Source organism: Phascolarctos cinereus, unplaced genomic scaffold (assembly GCF_003287225.1).
Source record: "Phascolarctos cinereus isolate Bilbo 61053 unplaced genomic scaffold, phaCin_HiC Scaffold_4;HRSCAF=312, whole genome shotgun sequence".
Lineage (NCBI taxonomy): Eukaryota > Metazoa > Chordata > Mammalia > Diprotodontia > Phascolarctidae > Phascolarctos > Phascolarctos cinereus.
The window spans coordinates 249,316,919-249,331,182 of NW_027555847.1; the positions used below are offsets into that span (position 1 = coordinate 249,316,919).

General features: G+C 39.7%; 1 protein-coding gene across 1 annotated transcript in view; it reads left to right on the forward strand.

Moving 5' to 3' along the window:
* The window catches only part of PEMT (phosphatidylethanolamine N-methyltransferase), a 179,528-nt gene that overhangs the window by 87,846 nt on the left and 77,418 nt on the right, over positions 1 to 14,264 (forward strand). Inside the window, 1 exon segment of the mRNA XM_020967400.2 lies at positions 12,506 to 12,621. Coding sequence (XP_020823059.1) covers positions 12,506 to 12,621 — 116 coding nt within the window.

Here is a 14,264-nt window from a genome sequence, read left to right on the forward strand (position 1 = left end):
ATTGACGCTCTCCTGAGACTCTAGACATGGGAAGAGGTTGACCTTTGTTTCTAAGGACTACTCCCACTCCACCCCATAGAAGGATTCTGTCATTAAGTCCCTTGCAAACCCAAGGACTGCCTTGGGTTCTAGGGAGTTGATCCTAAAGCCAGAATGGAAATTCCCTTTTCAACATTTCCTTAGACATAAAGAACAATTTCGACTTTATTTCCATTACAAAGGCTTACTGTTGAAGGCAAAGCCATTGGCTCAGCTGGTCACTTCTCCAGTTTGAAGCTGCACTCATATCCTTGCCATATAGTAGCTCACAAGGCGTGGATTAGTGTGATGTTTTGCTTTTCTATCTAGTTATCACACATTATGTACTACTTCCTGTATTATCCTCATCACTTGTATGACTCAAAATCCCTGCTGATAAATTTCTTATTCCTTCTTATATGTAACATAAAATTATACTTGAATGCCACCAAGTTAATGGGGTTGTTCTGGTAAGGGTCACATTGAACATTTATCTTCTGCTTACATAACAACCTCCAGATGGGCTCAGCTGCCTCATTGCATATATTTAAGCAATAGAAGCCTAAAATAAATACTTCTGGGGTCTGAGAACTGTAGCCAGCAGAATCCCATGGTGGACACCATCGAGACAACATTTTCTCTCTCTTCCCTACACATAGTTTTCTGATTCATTTATTAAGCATCTACAATGCACTGTGCCTACTAATGCCTACTATTTTAGTCACTGGAGGTACAAAGACAAAAATGAAATCGTTCCTTCCCTCAGAAAATTTACATCGTGAAGGGTAAACAACACATACATAAATACTTATATAAGTATCCATAGAATAGGTAGAAAGTAAATACAAGGTAATTGAGGGGGCTGAGACATCAGCAGCTGGGCTTCAGGAAAAGCCTCCTAGATCCTAGCTCTGTGGCCAGCCCAAGAGTGACAAAATGTGAAGTTGCCACATATTCTTTGGTGCTATTTTTGTTTGCCCATGGTCTTCCCGGGGCTTTAAAGTAATCTAGGTTCCTCTCTATCAAACCTCCAAACCTCCTCAGATTTCTGCTAATCTGATCATTTATTTTGAACATTTATTCGTTCAACAGATATCTATTATGTGCTATGTACAATGCACTGTGATGACATTATTAATCTGACATTCAGTCATTCAACAAATATTTATTATGTTCTGTGTACAATGAACTATGGTAGCTGTTACAAAGATATTAAAATAAACATAAAATAACCTCTTCCTTCAATCTAGATTAGGGTATTAGACATACACGTAGATAAGTATAATTTGGATTAGGATGTGATAAAAGCATAAGAGGGGTACCAGTCTTACAGCATCCTTTTCTGTAAGTGTCCTGTTTAACACACCACAATTGGATCCCAGCGTCACCCCAAGGGGAGGAACTGCAAGTGGTAGAATTTTATGTTCTGGGACAAGTCAGCCTTTTGGGATTCGGAGATAATTTGGGACAAACGGAGCTTGTTTCCCCTTGCACTCTCTTCCCCTTCCTCCATTCAAGTCCTTCGTTTTATAGATGTAAAAAACAGAGACTTGGATAGATTAAGTAGCTGCTGTTTAGTCATGCAGCTCACTGTTTTGTTTTTCTAGAACATGACATTTAAAGTATTTCATAGGAAGAAGAGGAGTGGGGGAAGAGGCTGCATTTTATCATGTGTACTGAACATGTAGATTAGTGGATGTCCAAAGGGACCTTTTTTTTTTTTTTTTGGTGAGGCAATTGGGATTAAGTGATTTGCCCGGAGTCACACAGTTAGTGAATGTCTGAGGCTGGATTTGAACTCAGATCCTCCTGACTCCAGGGCCAGTGCTCTATCCACTGCACCACCTAGCTATCCCCAAAGGGACCTTTTATCAGGACCCCTCAGATCATACTGTGTAGGTGTCTGCCTATTGAGGCTATAGGTATTTTTTTGATATCAGTCACTCAGGCAATAAATATTTTTTCCACCAACTCCCCCCCCCTTTTATTCTTTGCTATTTGGAAATGCAAGAGGAAGAAATAGCAGTAAATTATTGTTTAAAAGATGTACACATATCAAACAGTGAACAAGACAGCATTATGTTATGACATAATGGTGTTAAAGTAGACACCTCCTACATTTTATTTTGAACTTAGCAATTATCAGCAAACACAAACATTTCAATATGCAAAAAACAAAACCAAAAAAAACCAACTACCAAGATGCTTGGTAGTAACAGAACTGTTCTATTTCTGTCCCCTTCCAAATTCTGGTTTTCTTCTGTGCATTTAGACAATGTTTTATTAAATATTTTTGTGTACTGATTACTATCTACTAACTTACCACTCTGCCTTGTACATTAGAAGTCTTCCCTTGTAACAAATTCATCATATCTGAGATGCATATCCCATTCTGCATCTTGAGCTTATTATATTTTTCTCAGTGGGTGGAAGGTATGTTTCATCATCCATGTTTTGAAATCACTATTTGCTGCTTTGATCAGTTATTATTGTTGTTGTCATTATTACATAATTTTTTTCCTGGTCCTGCTCATTTCATTCTGTATCAGTCTGTACAAGTCTCCCCATATTTCCCTGAACATTTATTTGTCAGTTCTTTTGGCATAATAACATTGCATTACATACATATACCACAAATTGTAGCTTGTGTATATGATTAACAAATTGTCTCTGAAAGATGTTTGCTAAATAAATTAAGAATGCTGCATTTTCTGCCAGAGTGGCCCCAAGAATCACAAGCACCAAAGAGAAAGCCCACTTTATGTGGTATAAGTATGTTGCAATCCCCATTCCAAGGTAGCAGACTTGCAGGTTACTCAATAGATAGATGGAGGATATTGGTTTTCCAAAATCTGAAGAGTCCAAGAAACCTCTCAGCTTCCTTCTTGGAGGTTCAGATGTCAATAACTTATTATAGACAACATCCAGAATCATCTTGGATATCCCTAGTTAATGTATCCCTAATATATCCTAAAATGTATCCCTAAAAATTTCTGTAGTTCCAAGAAACCATAACATGTTTAGTGGCCACACCCCAGTAAAACCATCTCAGCAGAAACTCCTCAATGAGGTAGGGGGATGTGTACCCCAAGCATATCAAGACTTATTTCCTCCAGCAAAATGGGTCTTGAGAACAATTTATTCCAGTTGCCATGAAAGTAGCTGAAGCAGGTTCTGTGGAGTGCGTAGAGTTTGATCAGACATTGCCTACATCCCAGGCCATTGATAGTCTTCTTGACTTTTGTCCTGCTTCAGTGACTCTGGAAGACAGAATGTGGCTCATGACTTTGTACAACTCTTCCTTACTTAAATCCAATTCAAGAGAAAGTCAAGACATCACCCAGCATCCACTATTTTACCTTCATATAGTGATGTCATTGATCCTCTTCAAAAATGAAGGGTGAATAACGCAACAACATTATTTCCTAAAACCTAACTGAGCAGTTTGTCTTCCATACTTTATCCCCTATATAAGCCACCATCTGGTCTAGGACCTTGGCTTTAGCTAGGTAACGTTACACTGTCATTTTAATGATGGACATCAGTCTCTCCACCTAATTGTTGCAATATAAAGAATTCAAAAAGCCTTCCTGTGCTATGGTGAAAGTACACTGAACTCCTTCCCAAGTAAAAGTAAATTGCTTTTCATTTGTCTTACCCCCAAGAATGGAGAAAGCATTGACAAGATAAGTAATCCCATACTACCTGTCCAGGTGCTTGGGTTACCTGTTCTAGCATGTAACAAGGTCAGGAATGGCCACATCAATAGGTATAATTTTATCAGCTCACTATAATCTACAGTCAGTCACTGAGTACTATCCATTTTGTTCACCAGACATAAAAGGGAGTTTGTATAATGAAGTACATCAGTATCCTTCATCTCCATTACTTGGTACGACATTTCTTTCACCCTGTTTCTTCCCAGGAGCTGATAATAACTCCATGGGGAGATTCAGGCAGCTTCTAGGGCTTCCATTCATTTTTACCCACAATAACCATCATAAAAGCCACCAAAAATTCCAGTCTAGGTACTGACTCCCAAGAATTCATACTATCAATGCCAAAAACACACTTACCCTGAAAAATCACAACTGAGACCCAAACAAAGGCTCTTCCCCCCCCCCTCTGAACAATGGTACCCCTTCCATTGTTGGTTTACTATGCTCCTTCCCTTCCCTTTCTCCCCTGCAAATCCCCAATAGAACCTTGGCTGCTCCTATGAAGGTTTTGAGGGCCCTGTGGTATAATAACAACATGGCTGCTAATATTTGGTTGTGTCGTGGTTTGTCATTTGTTCTGGAAGAGGACCATGCCACCAGAGAGATAATGATCTGACTTGCAACTGACTTTGATTTGAGTGAGGGAAGGCTGTGTCACCAGCCTTACTTTTTCTCCAGAGCCATCTGAGTCCAGTGGCCTGATACCCAAGATGCTAAAGTCTTTTCAGGTTCTCACTTTGAATGAGGCAACACCTGTTCAGTGAATAGGCCTCTTTAAGAAGTGGATCAAGGAATGGCCCCTTTAATAAAAATTTAAAAAACAAAAATCGAACTGGGAGGGGAAGACCCTTAGGGTTGCTGGCTAAAAGAGAAACTGTTACTATTTACATTCACTCTGAGCTTGGAGGGCCCAAAAAATAACCATTACGTGGTGCTTGGGCAGGACCTATTGTTGTCCAATCTAGGGGATCCAGAGTAAGTTTGCTTTTAAGACTTAGTCTTTGGGAAAGAAATCTAGCCAGTAAACCTAAGCTAACTAAAACCAGGCAGCTTTCTGCCATTGAAATTTACCTTGCTTTGGGCAGAACATCCTTAGGTAAGGGAGAGGAAAGGAGAGAGGAGGGCAGAACAGGGAGGAGGAGCTGAGTTGCCCAGCTGGAAGTGGCCAGCTGGGTCCCCTGTTCAGGCAGCTCAGAGAACTTACAGGTTGTGATTTGTCTGTCCTTCCTTCTCAAAGAGGACCCACCATCAGGGAGATGAGGACAGGACTTAGACTTGACCCCAACTCCCCCATCAGACATTTGGTTACTACTTGCCCTATGGTGCTACACTTACAGAACAGTATAGACCTTGGGGAACTTTGAGCCTCAAGCTAGTGGAGGTTCATTCCAGCCATCCCTCAAATATAGATACAAAGACCTGAGTGAGTCTTTTTTTTAAATAGTTTTCTTTCTTTCAAATTACTTAGAAGGGCAATTTTTAACATGCATTTTTATAGAATTTTTGAGTTCCAAATTTTCTCCCTTCCCTCCCTCCCTAAAACTGTAAGCAATTTGATATAGGTTATATAAATATAATCATGTAAAACATATTTCCATATGTTAGAAACTGGCTTCAGACACTCCTTGGTAAGGTTAGGTAGTTGTGGGTGAGCTATTGCAGCCCCACTATTTCCCTAATTGCAAGCCATCAGTGTTCTGTTCTCCTTCAAGAAACGAAACTGAACCAAAGTATGTGAAGGAAGCATTTATTTATGGTTCTTGCAAGAAGCGGGTGTGTGCGGAACCCCAAAATCACACACACACACACACGCACACACACACACACACACACACACACACACACACACACAGAGGCTGACAGAAGCAAGAGCAAGCCTTTTATGCAGTTACTTCCTTGTTGTTACTCCCTTCAGAGCCCAGGATTGATCCCTGCTCTTCCAGCTTACAATGTTCCTGATACTCTCACTTTATATTACTCCATAACATGTCTTCCCTCCAGTTAACTTATGAAATGTGCCTAGTTTTGTGCTATTGCTCCCCTCTGAGTGAAGTTAGTATTAATGAGCCCATTACCCATGTGCACTCTAAGCAAAGCTTACATTTGTCCTACTTCTAGCCTTTTTAACCAAATAACCAGTTTCATCTTCTTTTAGCTGGTTCTAGAGCCTCTGGCCTAGAGTGACCTTTTCTCTCAATTTCCTTATATGGAAATATAATCATTTCTTACCTCTCCCACATATTAGAAATGTTGTGAAAGAAACAGATCAAAAGGGAAAAAAACATGAAAATAAAATGAAAATAGTATACTTACATCTTGCATTCAGACTCCATTAGTTTTTTTTTTTTGAATGGGTGCAGTGGAGGGATAACCAGATGGAGTGGAGGCATGACGAGGTAGGGCAGAATTTCTCTAGATGTCCTAATTTTGTTAGGTCATGAGGACCCTTGCTGTCCTAGTCCTGGATCTCTTGAAACAAATTCATTAATACCCAGGTCATTTGTTAATCTTCTTATCCATCCCCTATTTTAAAAGTCATACCCAAAGCTTCTTATGGAGGGGAGAATCATCACCCTTTACCCACCTAACATGGTGGGGGCATCATGCCTACTCCCATCTTCACTACCATACCTCTTTGTGTGGACATCTCTATTTGTCTGAATAGCTGCTGAATTTCCTATTCAAACTTCACCAATAGTCCTGCCTGTGTTGTGGTCTGGTAGTAAAGATTCATTGTCCCATAGAAGACCCCATTCAAGATATAATTGCACCAGAAGCTTACTGGTCATAAGGAGTGGGAAAGAGTATAAATCCAGTTCTTTGGATCCATCTTTTTAAAAAATTTTACCCTCGGGGCCACTAGGTGGCGCAGTGTATAGAGCTCGGGCCTTGGAGTGAGGAGGACCAGAGTTCAAATCCTGCCTCAGACACTTGACACTTACTAGCTGTGTGACACCCTGGGCAAGTCACTTAACCCCTATCGCCTCACCAAAAGGAAAAAAAAATTTTACCCTCTCCCTTCCTTGCTTGTTCTTTTTCAGGACATACCTCAGAGGGAATTCATCTTTATGGGCCAAGTATGTAGAAGTCACTGTTTTATCCACTTAAAAATTGACAAAAGGCAGGCCCCATCTTAAAAGCCTTCAGTTGTTTAAATTCATTGTACAAGAACAAATTACCTCCAAGCTGCTCCAGACATAGAATTCTGCATCTAATAAACACCCATTAGACCATATCCTCAGTAGTCATTGTTTTAAGGATTCTTTGGCTTACTGCTTAAATTTGTTTTATAACTTGCCAATTCCTTAATGTTAAAAACCTGTCTTCTTTCAGACTTCTTACTTGAAGTCACTCCCCAAGAATTAGTATGGTGGGCAGGGTATGTAATAGAGCAAGCCACAAGATCTTTTACAATCTGTTCTAATCCCCATTTATGATTACTCCAACTTTTATTTTCATGTTTTATAATCTTAATTTTTTCAAGGCTTAAGGCATTCTTTAAAGAAACCTTGGCAGGGAGTATGTTTCCAACCTGTAGCCTATTAGACCCTTCTACAGGGGCCAGCCTGGTTTGCTTCTGAAGGGACCACCTTATGAATGCTGCATTGGGAGATAGTGGGTTGTGGTTTGTCCTTGATTCTTGAAGAGGACCATGACATCAGGGAGATGACGACATGACTTGCAATTGACTTTTGTGAGTAAGGGAGGGTCGTGTAGTCACCAGCTTCATTTTCTCCTCTTGAGCCGTCTGGGTCCAGTGCCCAGATAAAGAGTTTTGGTCTCTTTTAAGCTATGGTCTTTTCAGGTCCTCACTTTGAGTGAAGCAACACCCCTTCTTCAGTGAATAGGCATCTTTAAGAAGTGAGTCAAGGGATGGCCCCTTTAATAAAAAAAAAAAAGAAAGAAAGAAAGAAAGAAAACCAAACTGGGAGAGGAAGAACCTCAGGGTTGTTGGCCAAAAGAGAAACAGTTATTATTTACATTCACTCTGAGCATAGAGGGCCCAAAAAATAACCATTAAGTGGTGCCTGGGCTGGGACCTATTGTTTTCCAATCCATGAGATCCTAAGTGAATTGGGTTTAAGGCTTAGTCCTTGTGAAAGAAAGTGAAGGGAAGTGAGGGGTTTGTCATAAAAAGGAAAGGAGGAAGGGGCTGTAGCTTCAACGTGATTGCTCCTTCTCAACAACAGCTCTCCAGCACCCCACCTCGCTGTCCACACAAACCAGTACAGCTCCTATCACAGAAATGTGAGGCACTCTGTTAAAATGTATACCCTTTGCACCCAAGGACACTACCATTGACTATTCCATTGACCTTAGAAGGTGCGATTTGAATTGGTTTTCCTTAATTGAAGATTGGCTTTTATGGCCACCCGGGTGAGTGGGAACTTGCCTACTACCCTATATCTGGTTGGCTCCAGGCAAGACTATGCCACACTGTCTTGCTATCTGCCTCGTGCACCAGTTAGTTACTTTGCCCTCCCCATGTATTTGTAAGGGGCATAGTCAATTGAGCCCTGGGTTTGGAGTCAGGAAGACCTGAGTTCAAATGTGGCTTCAGTTTCCTCAACTGTAAAGTGGGAATAATAATAGCACCTACCTCCCAGGGTTTTTGGAAGGGTCAAATAAGATAATTAATCAATAACCCATAAACATTTATTAAGCACCTACTGTGTGCCAGGCACTGTGCTATCCACTGGAGATACAAAAAGAGGCAAAAGGCATTCCTTGCCCTCAAGGAGCATACAATCTAACAGGAAAGAAAACACACAAGCATATATATATATATATAAAATCAAGCTATATACAGCATAAATAGGAAATAATTGAGAGAAGGTGCAGGAGTTGAGGGTTTGGAAAAAGCTTCCTATAGAAGGTAGGATTTTAGTTGGGACTTACAGACAGCCAGGAAGGTCAATAGTTGGAGGAGGAGTTGGAGAAGGGAGAGTGTTCCAGATATAAGGAACAACCAGAGAAAACATTTGCAAAGCACTTAGCACAGTGCTAGGAACATAGTAGGCACTATAGAAATACTAATTTCACTGTTGTTGTTGTTAATTATTATTACCAATTCCCCAGGAGATTGGCAGACCTACCAGCCTACTAATAAATCAATAAGATGAAGGCCTCAGACTATACCTCATTTCTCCCTATAAGCCAGGGGTACTTAATCACTTTTTGTGGCATTAACCCCTTTGGCAGTTTGGTGAAGCCTATGAACCCCTTCTCAATATAATGTTTTTAAATGCGTAAAATAAAATACATAGGATTACAAAAGAAACTATTGAAATACAAGTATTAAAATATTAAAAACAAATTTGTGATACAGTAATATCTGCTTTTAATATGCTAAGTAACAAGAAAAAACATTTAAAATATAGACAAGAATTAAATTTGATTTCTCAAATCTATCAGTGTGGTAATTATTGTTGCTTAGCTTGAATAAAAACATTAAACTCTGGGTGGTCTTTAATGTGGCACCACACACACACACACACACACACATGTTGGATGTACAATTGATTTGGATTTTTTTGTTCTGATGGTTACAAATGTTAAAAATTGCAATCTGCAATATGTTATTGCAAATGGAATTAGTTTGTGTAGCTCACTTTATTTTTTAAAAGCATTTCTCACTTTAATTTGATTTATCAACAATCACTTCCATAAGCTTTTGAGTTTAAATTTCCCCCCCCTCCCTCTCCCTGTCCCTCCCCAATACAGCACACAATCTGATATAGGCTATACATATACATTCCTGTTAGACATGTTGTAAGGAAGAATTAGAACCAATAGGACAAACCATAAGAAAGAGGAAATCAAAAGAAACAGAAGGAAAAAAACAGCAAATAATATCCTTCAATCTGCATTCAAACTCCATCATTCTTTCTTTGGATGTGGATAGCATTTTCCGTCAAGAGGCTTTTGGAGGTGTCTTAGATCCTTGCATTGCTGAGAAGGGCTATGTCTATGAAAGTTAGTCCTTGAACAATGTTACTGTGTACAACCTTCTCCTGGTTCTGCTCACTTCACTCAGCAGCAGTCCATACAAGTCTTTCCAGGTTTTTCTGAACTCTGCCTGCTCATCATTTCTTATAGCACAATAGCATTCCATCACATTCATATACCACATCTTGTTCAGCCATTTCCCATTGTACTTGTGCAGTTGATTCTTTGGTTCAAAGTGTTCAAAGGCATTTATCCTTGTATCATCCCAGAGATGACATCTCTGAGGGCCCCTACAACTCTAGGACAGTGTAATTTTACAGATGAGGAAGCTGAAACTCAGAAAGTGCCCTGACCTGCAAGGTCATCCAGCCAGTTAGTGGTAGAGAGGGCTCAACCACAAGGCTCTTGATTTCTTTCTACTTCTCTGTTGTTCTTTCCCATTACAGACCTTCATATGATAATTGCTATTGAGAAAATGCATGGTGACTAAACATTCTTAGGAATTCAGTATTGCTCTACAAATCAGTTTGCATTTTATTTATCACAGGACATCTAATACATTTGAAAAAATAGTAATACATATATTGTGAAATATGTATCATATTTACTCTGTAGAAACTATTATTCAAAATTTAACAAACATTAGGTATCTACTATGTGCCATGCATCCTGCTAATCACTTGGAATACAAAGGCCAAAATATAACAGCTGCTTCCCTCAAGGAGCTTATATTCCATTGGAAAGGGAAGAGGAAGGGAGTAAGCATTTAAATAGTGCTTACTATGGGCAAAGCGCTATGCTGAGTACTTTTACAAATATTATCTCGTTTGATCCTCACAACATCCCTGTGAAGTAGGTGCTATTACTACCCTCATTTTACAATTGAGGAAACTGAGAAAAACAGGTTAAGTGATTCCCAGGGTTACACAGCTTATAAATGATGCCAAATTTGAACTCAAGTCTTCCTGACTACAGGTCTTGTGTTCCACTGCTCCACCAGCTTCATGGGGGGAAAGAGGAAGCAACATGCACACTGATAAGTAGATGGAAACTATTTTAGGGGGCTGGCAGTAACATCTGGTGGGGATAGGGAATAGCTTCATGTAGGATATTATGCTTAGCTAAACCTAAATTCTAAAGAATTGAAGTAGAGATGAAGGGAAGTGTGAATTTCAGGCATGTGAAACAGGGGGAGGCAAAAACAAGAGATGCAATGTCCTGTTTAAGGAACATCATGTGAACCAGCCTGGCCGGAAGGTAGAGTAGATGGAGAGTAATGTGCATTAAGCCTGAAAAGGTTGGCCCAAAGCAGCTTTTGAAAGGCTTTAAATGTCCAACAGAGTACATGGTTTATCCTAGCTCAGTACAAGGAGCTTCTTGAGCAAGGGAACAGTCCTGTGCTTTAAGAACATCCCTTTGGGGGAGGGTAGAGGATAAATTTGGAGAGGAAGGAGACTTGATGTAGAGAAGTTAATTAGGGGACAATTGCAATAATCCAGATGAGGAATAATGCTGGCCATAGTGGTGACCATGTGAGTGGAGAGAAGGAGAGAAACCTGGCAATTGATGATCTCAGGAATAATGAGAGTAAAGAGGTGAAGAAGATTCCCAGGATTGCAAAATTGCGTAGCTAGAAGGGTAGTGGCATCCCCATGAGAGAAAGTGATATTAGCAAGATGGTTGAGTTTGAGAGAAACAATGAATTCGGTTTTGGATTTGTTAAATCTAAGATGTATACATAACATGCTGTTCTTCAGAATGTCTGTGTGACTTTAGTTCTGTTTGTGAACAAAGCTGAGAGTTTCAATGATGTAAGCTAAAACTTAATCATTGAAGATGTTTCCTCAGAAGTTACTAGGCTCTCCCTTCCTGGAGGTCTTTAGTTGGAGGCTGTATTGTTGGAAATCTTAACAAAAGGGATTCTTGATCAGATTTGGAGTTGGACTGGCTGACCTCCGAGGTGGCTTCCAGCCCTATGATACTTCTTTGTGACTGGCTCAGTGTCATGTGGCTAGTAAGTCATGGAGCAAGAAGTGGAATCTAGGTCTGTCCAGAGCTCTTTCCATGACACCACAGTGAACGAATGTAAAGTCTAAATTACGGAATATAGCATTTTTGATGTAATCTTTTTTTTTCTTTTAAACAGGAAACATTGTGTTATCTAATGAAGGTCTTTAACCTATTGTAATAGATAAACATGGTTTTTTATTAGCGTACTCATTTCTGTGTGTAAATGGTGATTCTAAAACATTTGGAAATAATTCAGTATCCCTAAATAGTCTAATTATACCACCCACCACCACCCCCTTACAATATTACTTAAGCTGTTAATTTATTTTAGAGATAAAGTGAAGATAAAACCAACTCTTGTCCAAAAGTCTATCCTTTTTGCTTTCTTTTATCTGCAGTAAGTAACACTCATATTTCCACATTTACATATCAGTAGTCAGGGAAAACAGATAACTAAAGTTTTTAATATTGTCTATAAACTAAAAGTTGGTTGATTCTGAAGGAAGACCTGAATGTAAAGCATGAACTTTAGCTCTGCTTGGCTGCTCCAAGGACTTGATTTGTTTCCTTTCTAGTCGTTGGCTATGTTCTAGATATAGGTAGTCTTAGGCAAGTAGCCCCAGCCATACATTAACATGTGTTGCCAGAATAGAGATCTTCTTGTTACCTATTTTCATGAATAAACATGACTGGTGATGAGCATATCATTTTATGTGAATGTATTTTGCTAAAGTCACTGAATGTTCACATAAAATGGGTTGGCAGGATTTCCTAAAGTATTTTCTCCTTTTCTTCTTTCTCATATGTAGGTTGCAAGATGGGAATACAAAACACGCAAGCTGAGCCGGGCCTTTGGGTCTCCCTATCTTGCATGTTACTGTCTGGGCACAATTGTCCTGCTGCTGAACTTCCTCAGGTCTCACTGGTAAGCTACTGACTTCTTCTTGAGCAGCCCTCTTTTTTTTTAGACCATCCTATTTATCTCCCAGCATAGTATTTTCTGGCCCTTTGGTAATCCCTTCTCCTGATGTGTTTCTGCTTTTCCTCAAAGGTAAAATTCTTCTCATCTCCCCCAGTTGTTCCCAGTTCCCCAAAAACAAGTCTGTTTTTAACTTAAATAGCAAAAAAAAAATTATTAGTACAGTATCTGGAAGAATAAAGGGGATATGTATTAAATAATAACTCACATTTATGTAGTCCTTTAATGTTTACAAAAATGCTCTCTTCACAATGAATCTGTAGGGTAGATAGAACATACTTGGCACTGGAGATGGAGAATATCTTGGAATGGAAAGTTTCATCACTCCATTTTACGGATGAGGAAATTGAGGCTCAGAGAGATTAAATTTCACACTCCTGAATACATAGCCAGTAAATGTTCAAGGCAAGATTCAATTCTAGGTATCCTAGACTCTAAATCTAATGGTTTTTCCATTCTTCAGTGTTGCTTTATAAAATAAAATGGATAGCATTTTATGGCTGGATGAATAGACAAATAGATTGATGTGACATACACAGGATTGGCCATTGATGCTGTAAAAAGCTTAAGTATCATCTAGCATTTGAAAGGAGCACCTAGGAGGCTCAGAATGTAGAAATATACAAATCTCAGCTTCTTCACTCATGCTGGGCTCGCCCTTTTACCTCTCTGTAAAATGGGTGTAATTGTAGTGATCTCTTTAGCCAGACTGAGGAATAAGCAGGATGGGGACAGTGGACAGTGCTCTGATCCGGACTGATGATGAGTTAGAAAGTGAGTGCCAGAAGGACCTTGGGAACCACCTAGTGGAGCCCCCTTGCTCTATGGGGAGGAAGCCAAGATCCAGGGAAAAGGAGAATTATCTTCTCCAAGGTCACCCAGCTAGTTGGTAGCAGAGAACTTTGGTCTCTTTAAATCACAGTCCAGTTTCTTTGTATCCTTCACATTTACTTCTCTGATTATGTTCTATGCTAATGGGGCCAGAGATAAATAGCATGAATAAACAAAATCTCTAGATTTTATTTATTTTATCCCTCCTGCAGTCTCCAAGGAGGCACACTCTTAAACTGAAAGGAAAAACAGATAACCCACCCTTTGGTTTATCTTTTCTTTTGTATCTGAACATTAACTTTCTTACTCAATTTTGAGGCTTCAGAAATCTTCCTTTATTCCATCCTTCTGCTTCTAGAACCTTCTGCCCTCCAACCACCTAAGAAAAATGAACGAAAATAGTGCCCCTCTGGAAACCGAAGGTGACCTGAACTTAGCTCCCAGGTGTATCAGGTTTTCTGCATTACCTGGAGTGAATCTGTCCTTTGAAGCCTCCCTCCTCTTCTGGGCAGAATTTATCTTTGGTGACCCTTAGTTTTTGTGTCTTTGTTGCGTCTTTGTTGCTCTCTACTCCTGCCCCAGGTACTCAGAGCCCTTATTCTACCTACCCACTAGGTAGAATACCTACCCAGCACTATACCTAGTCAGAATCTACCCAGCACTGTAGTTCTTCCATTAATTGGACCTGATCCATTTCTTCAAAGTCACATTAGGTGACAGCTGTGTAATTTGGTACCTGAATTCAGATTAATCTATTA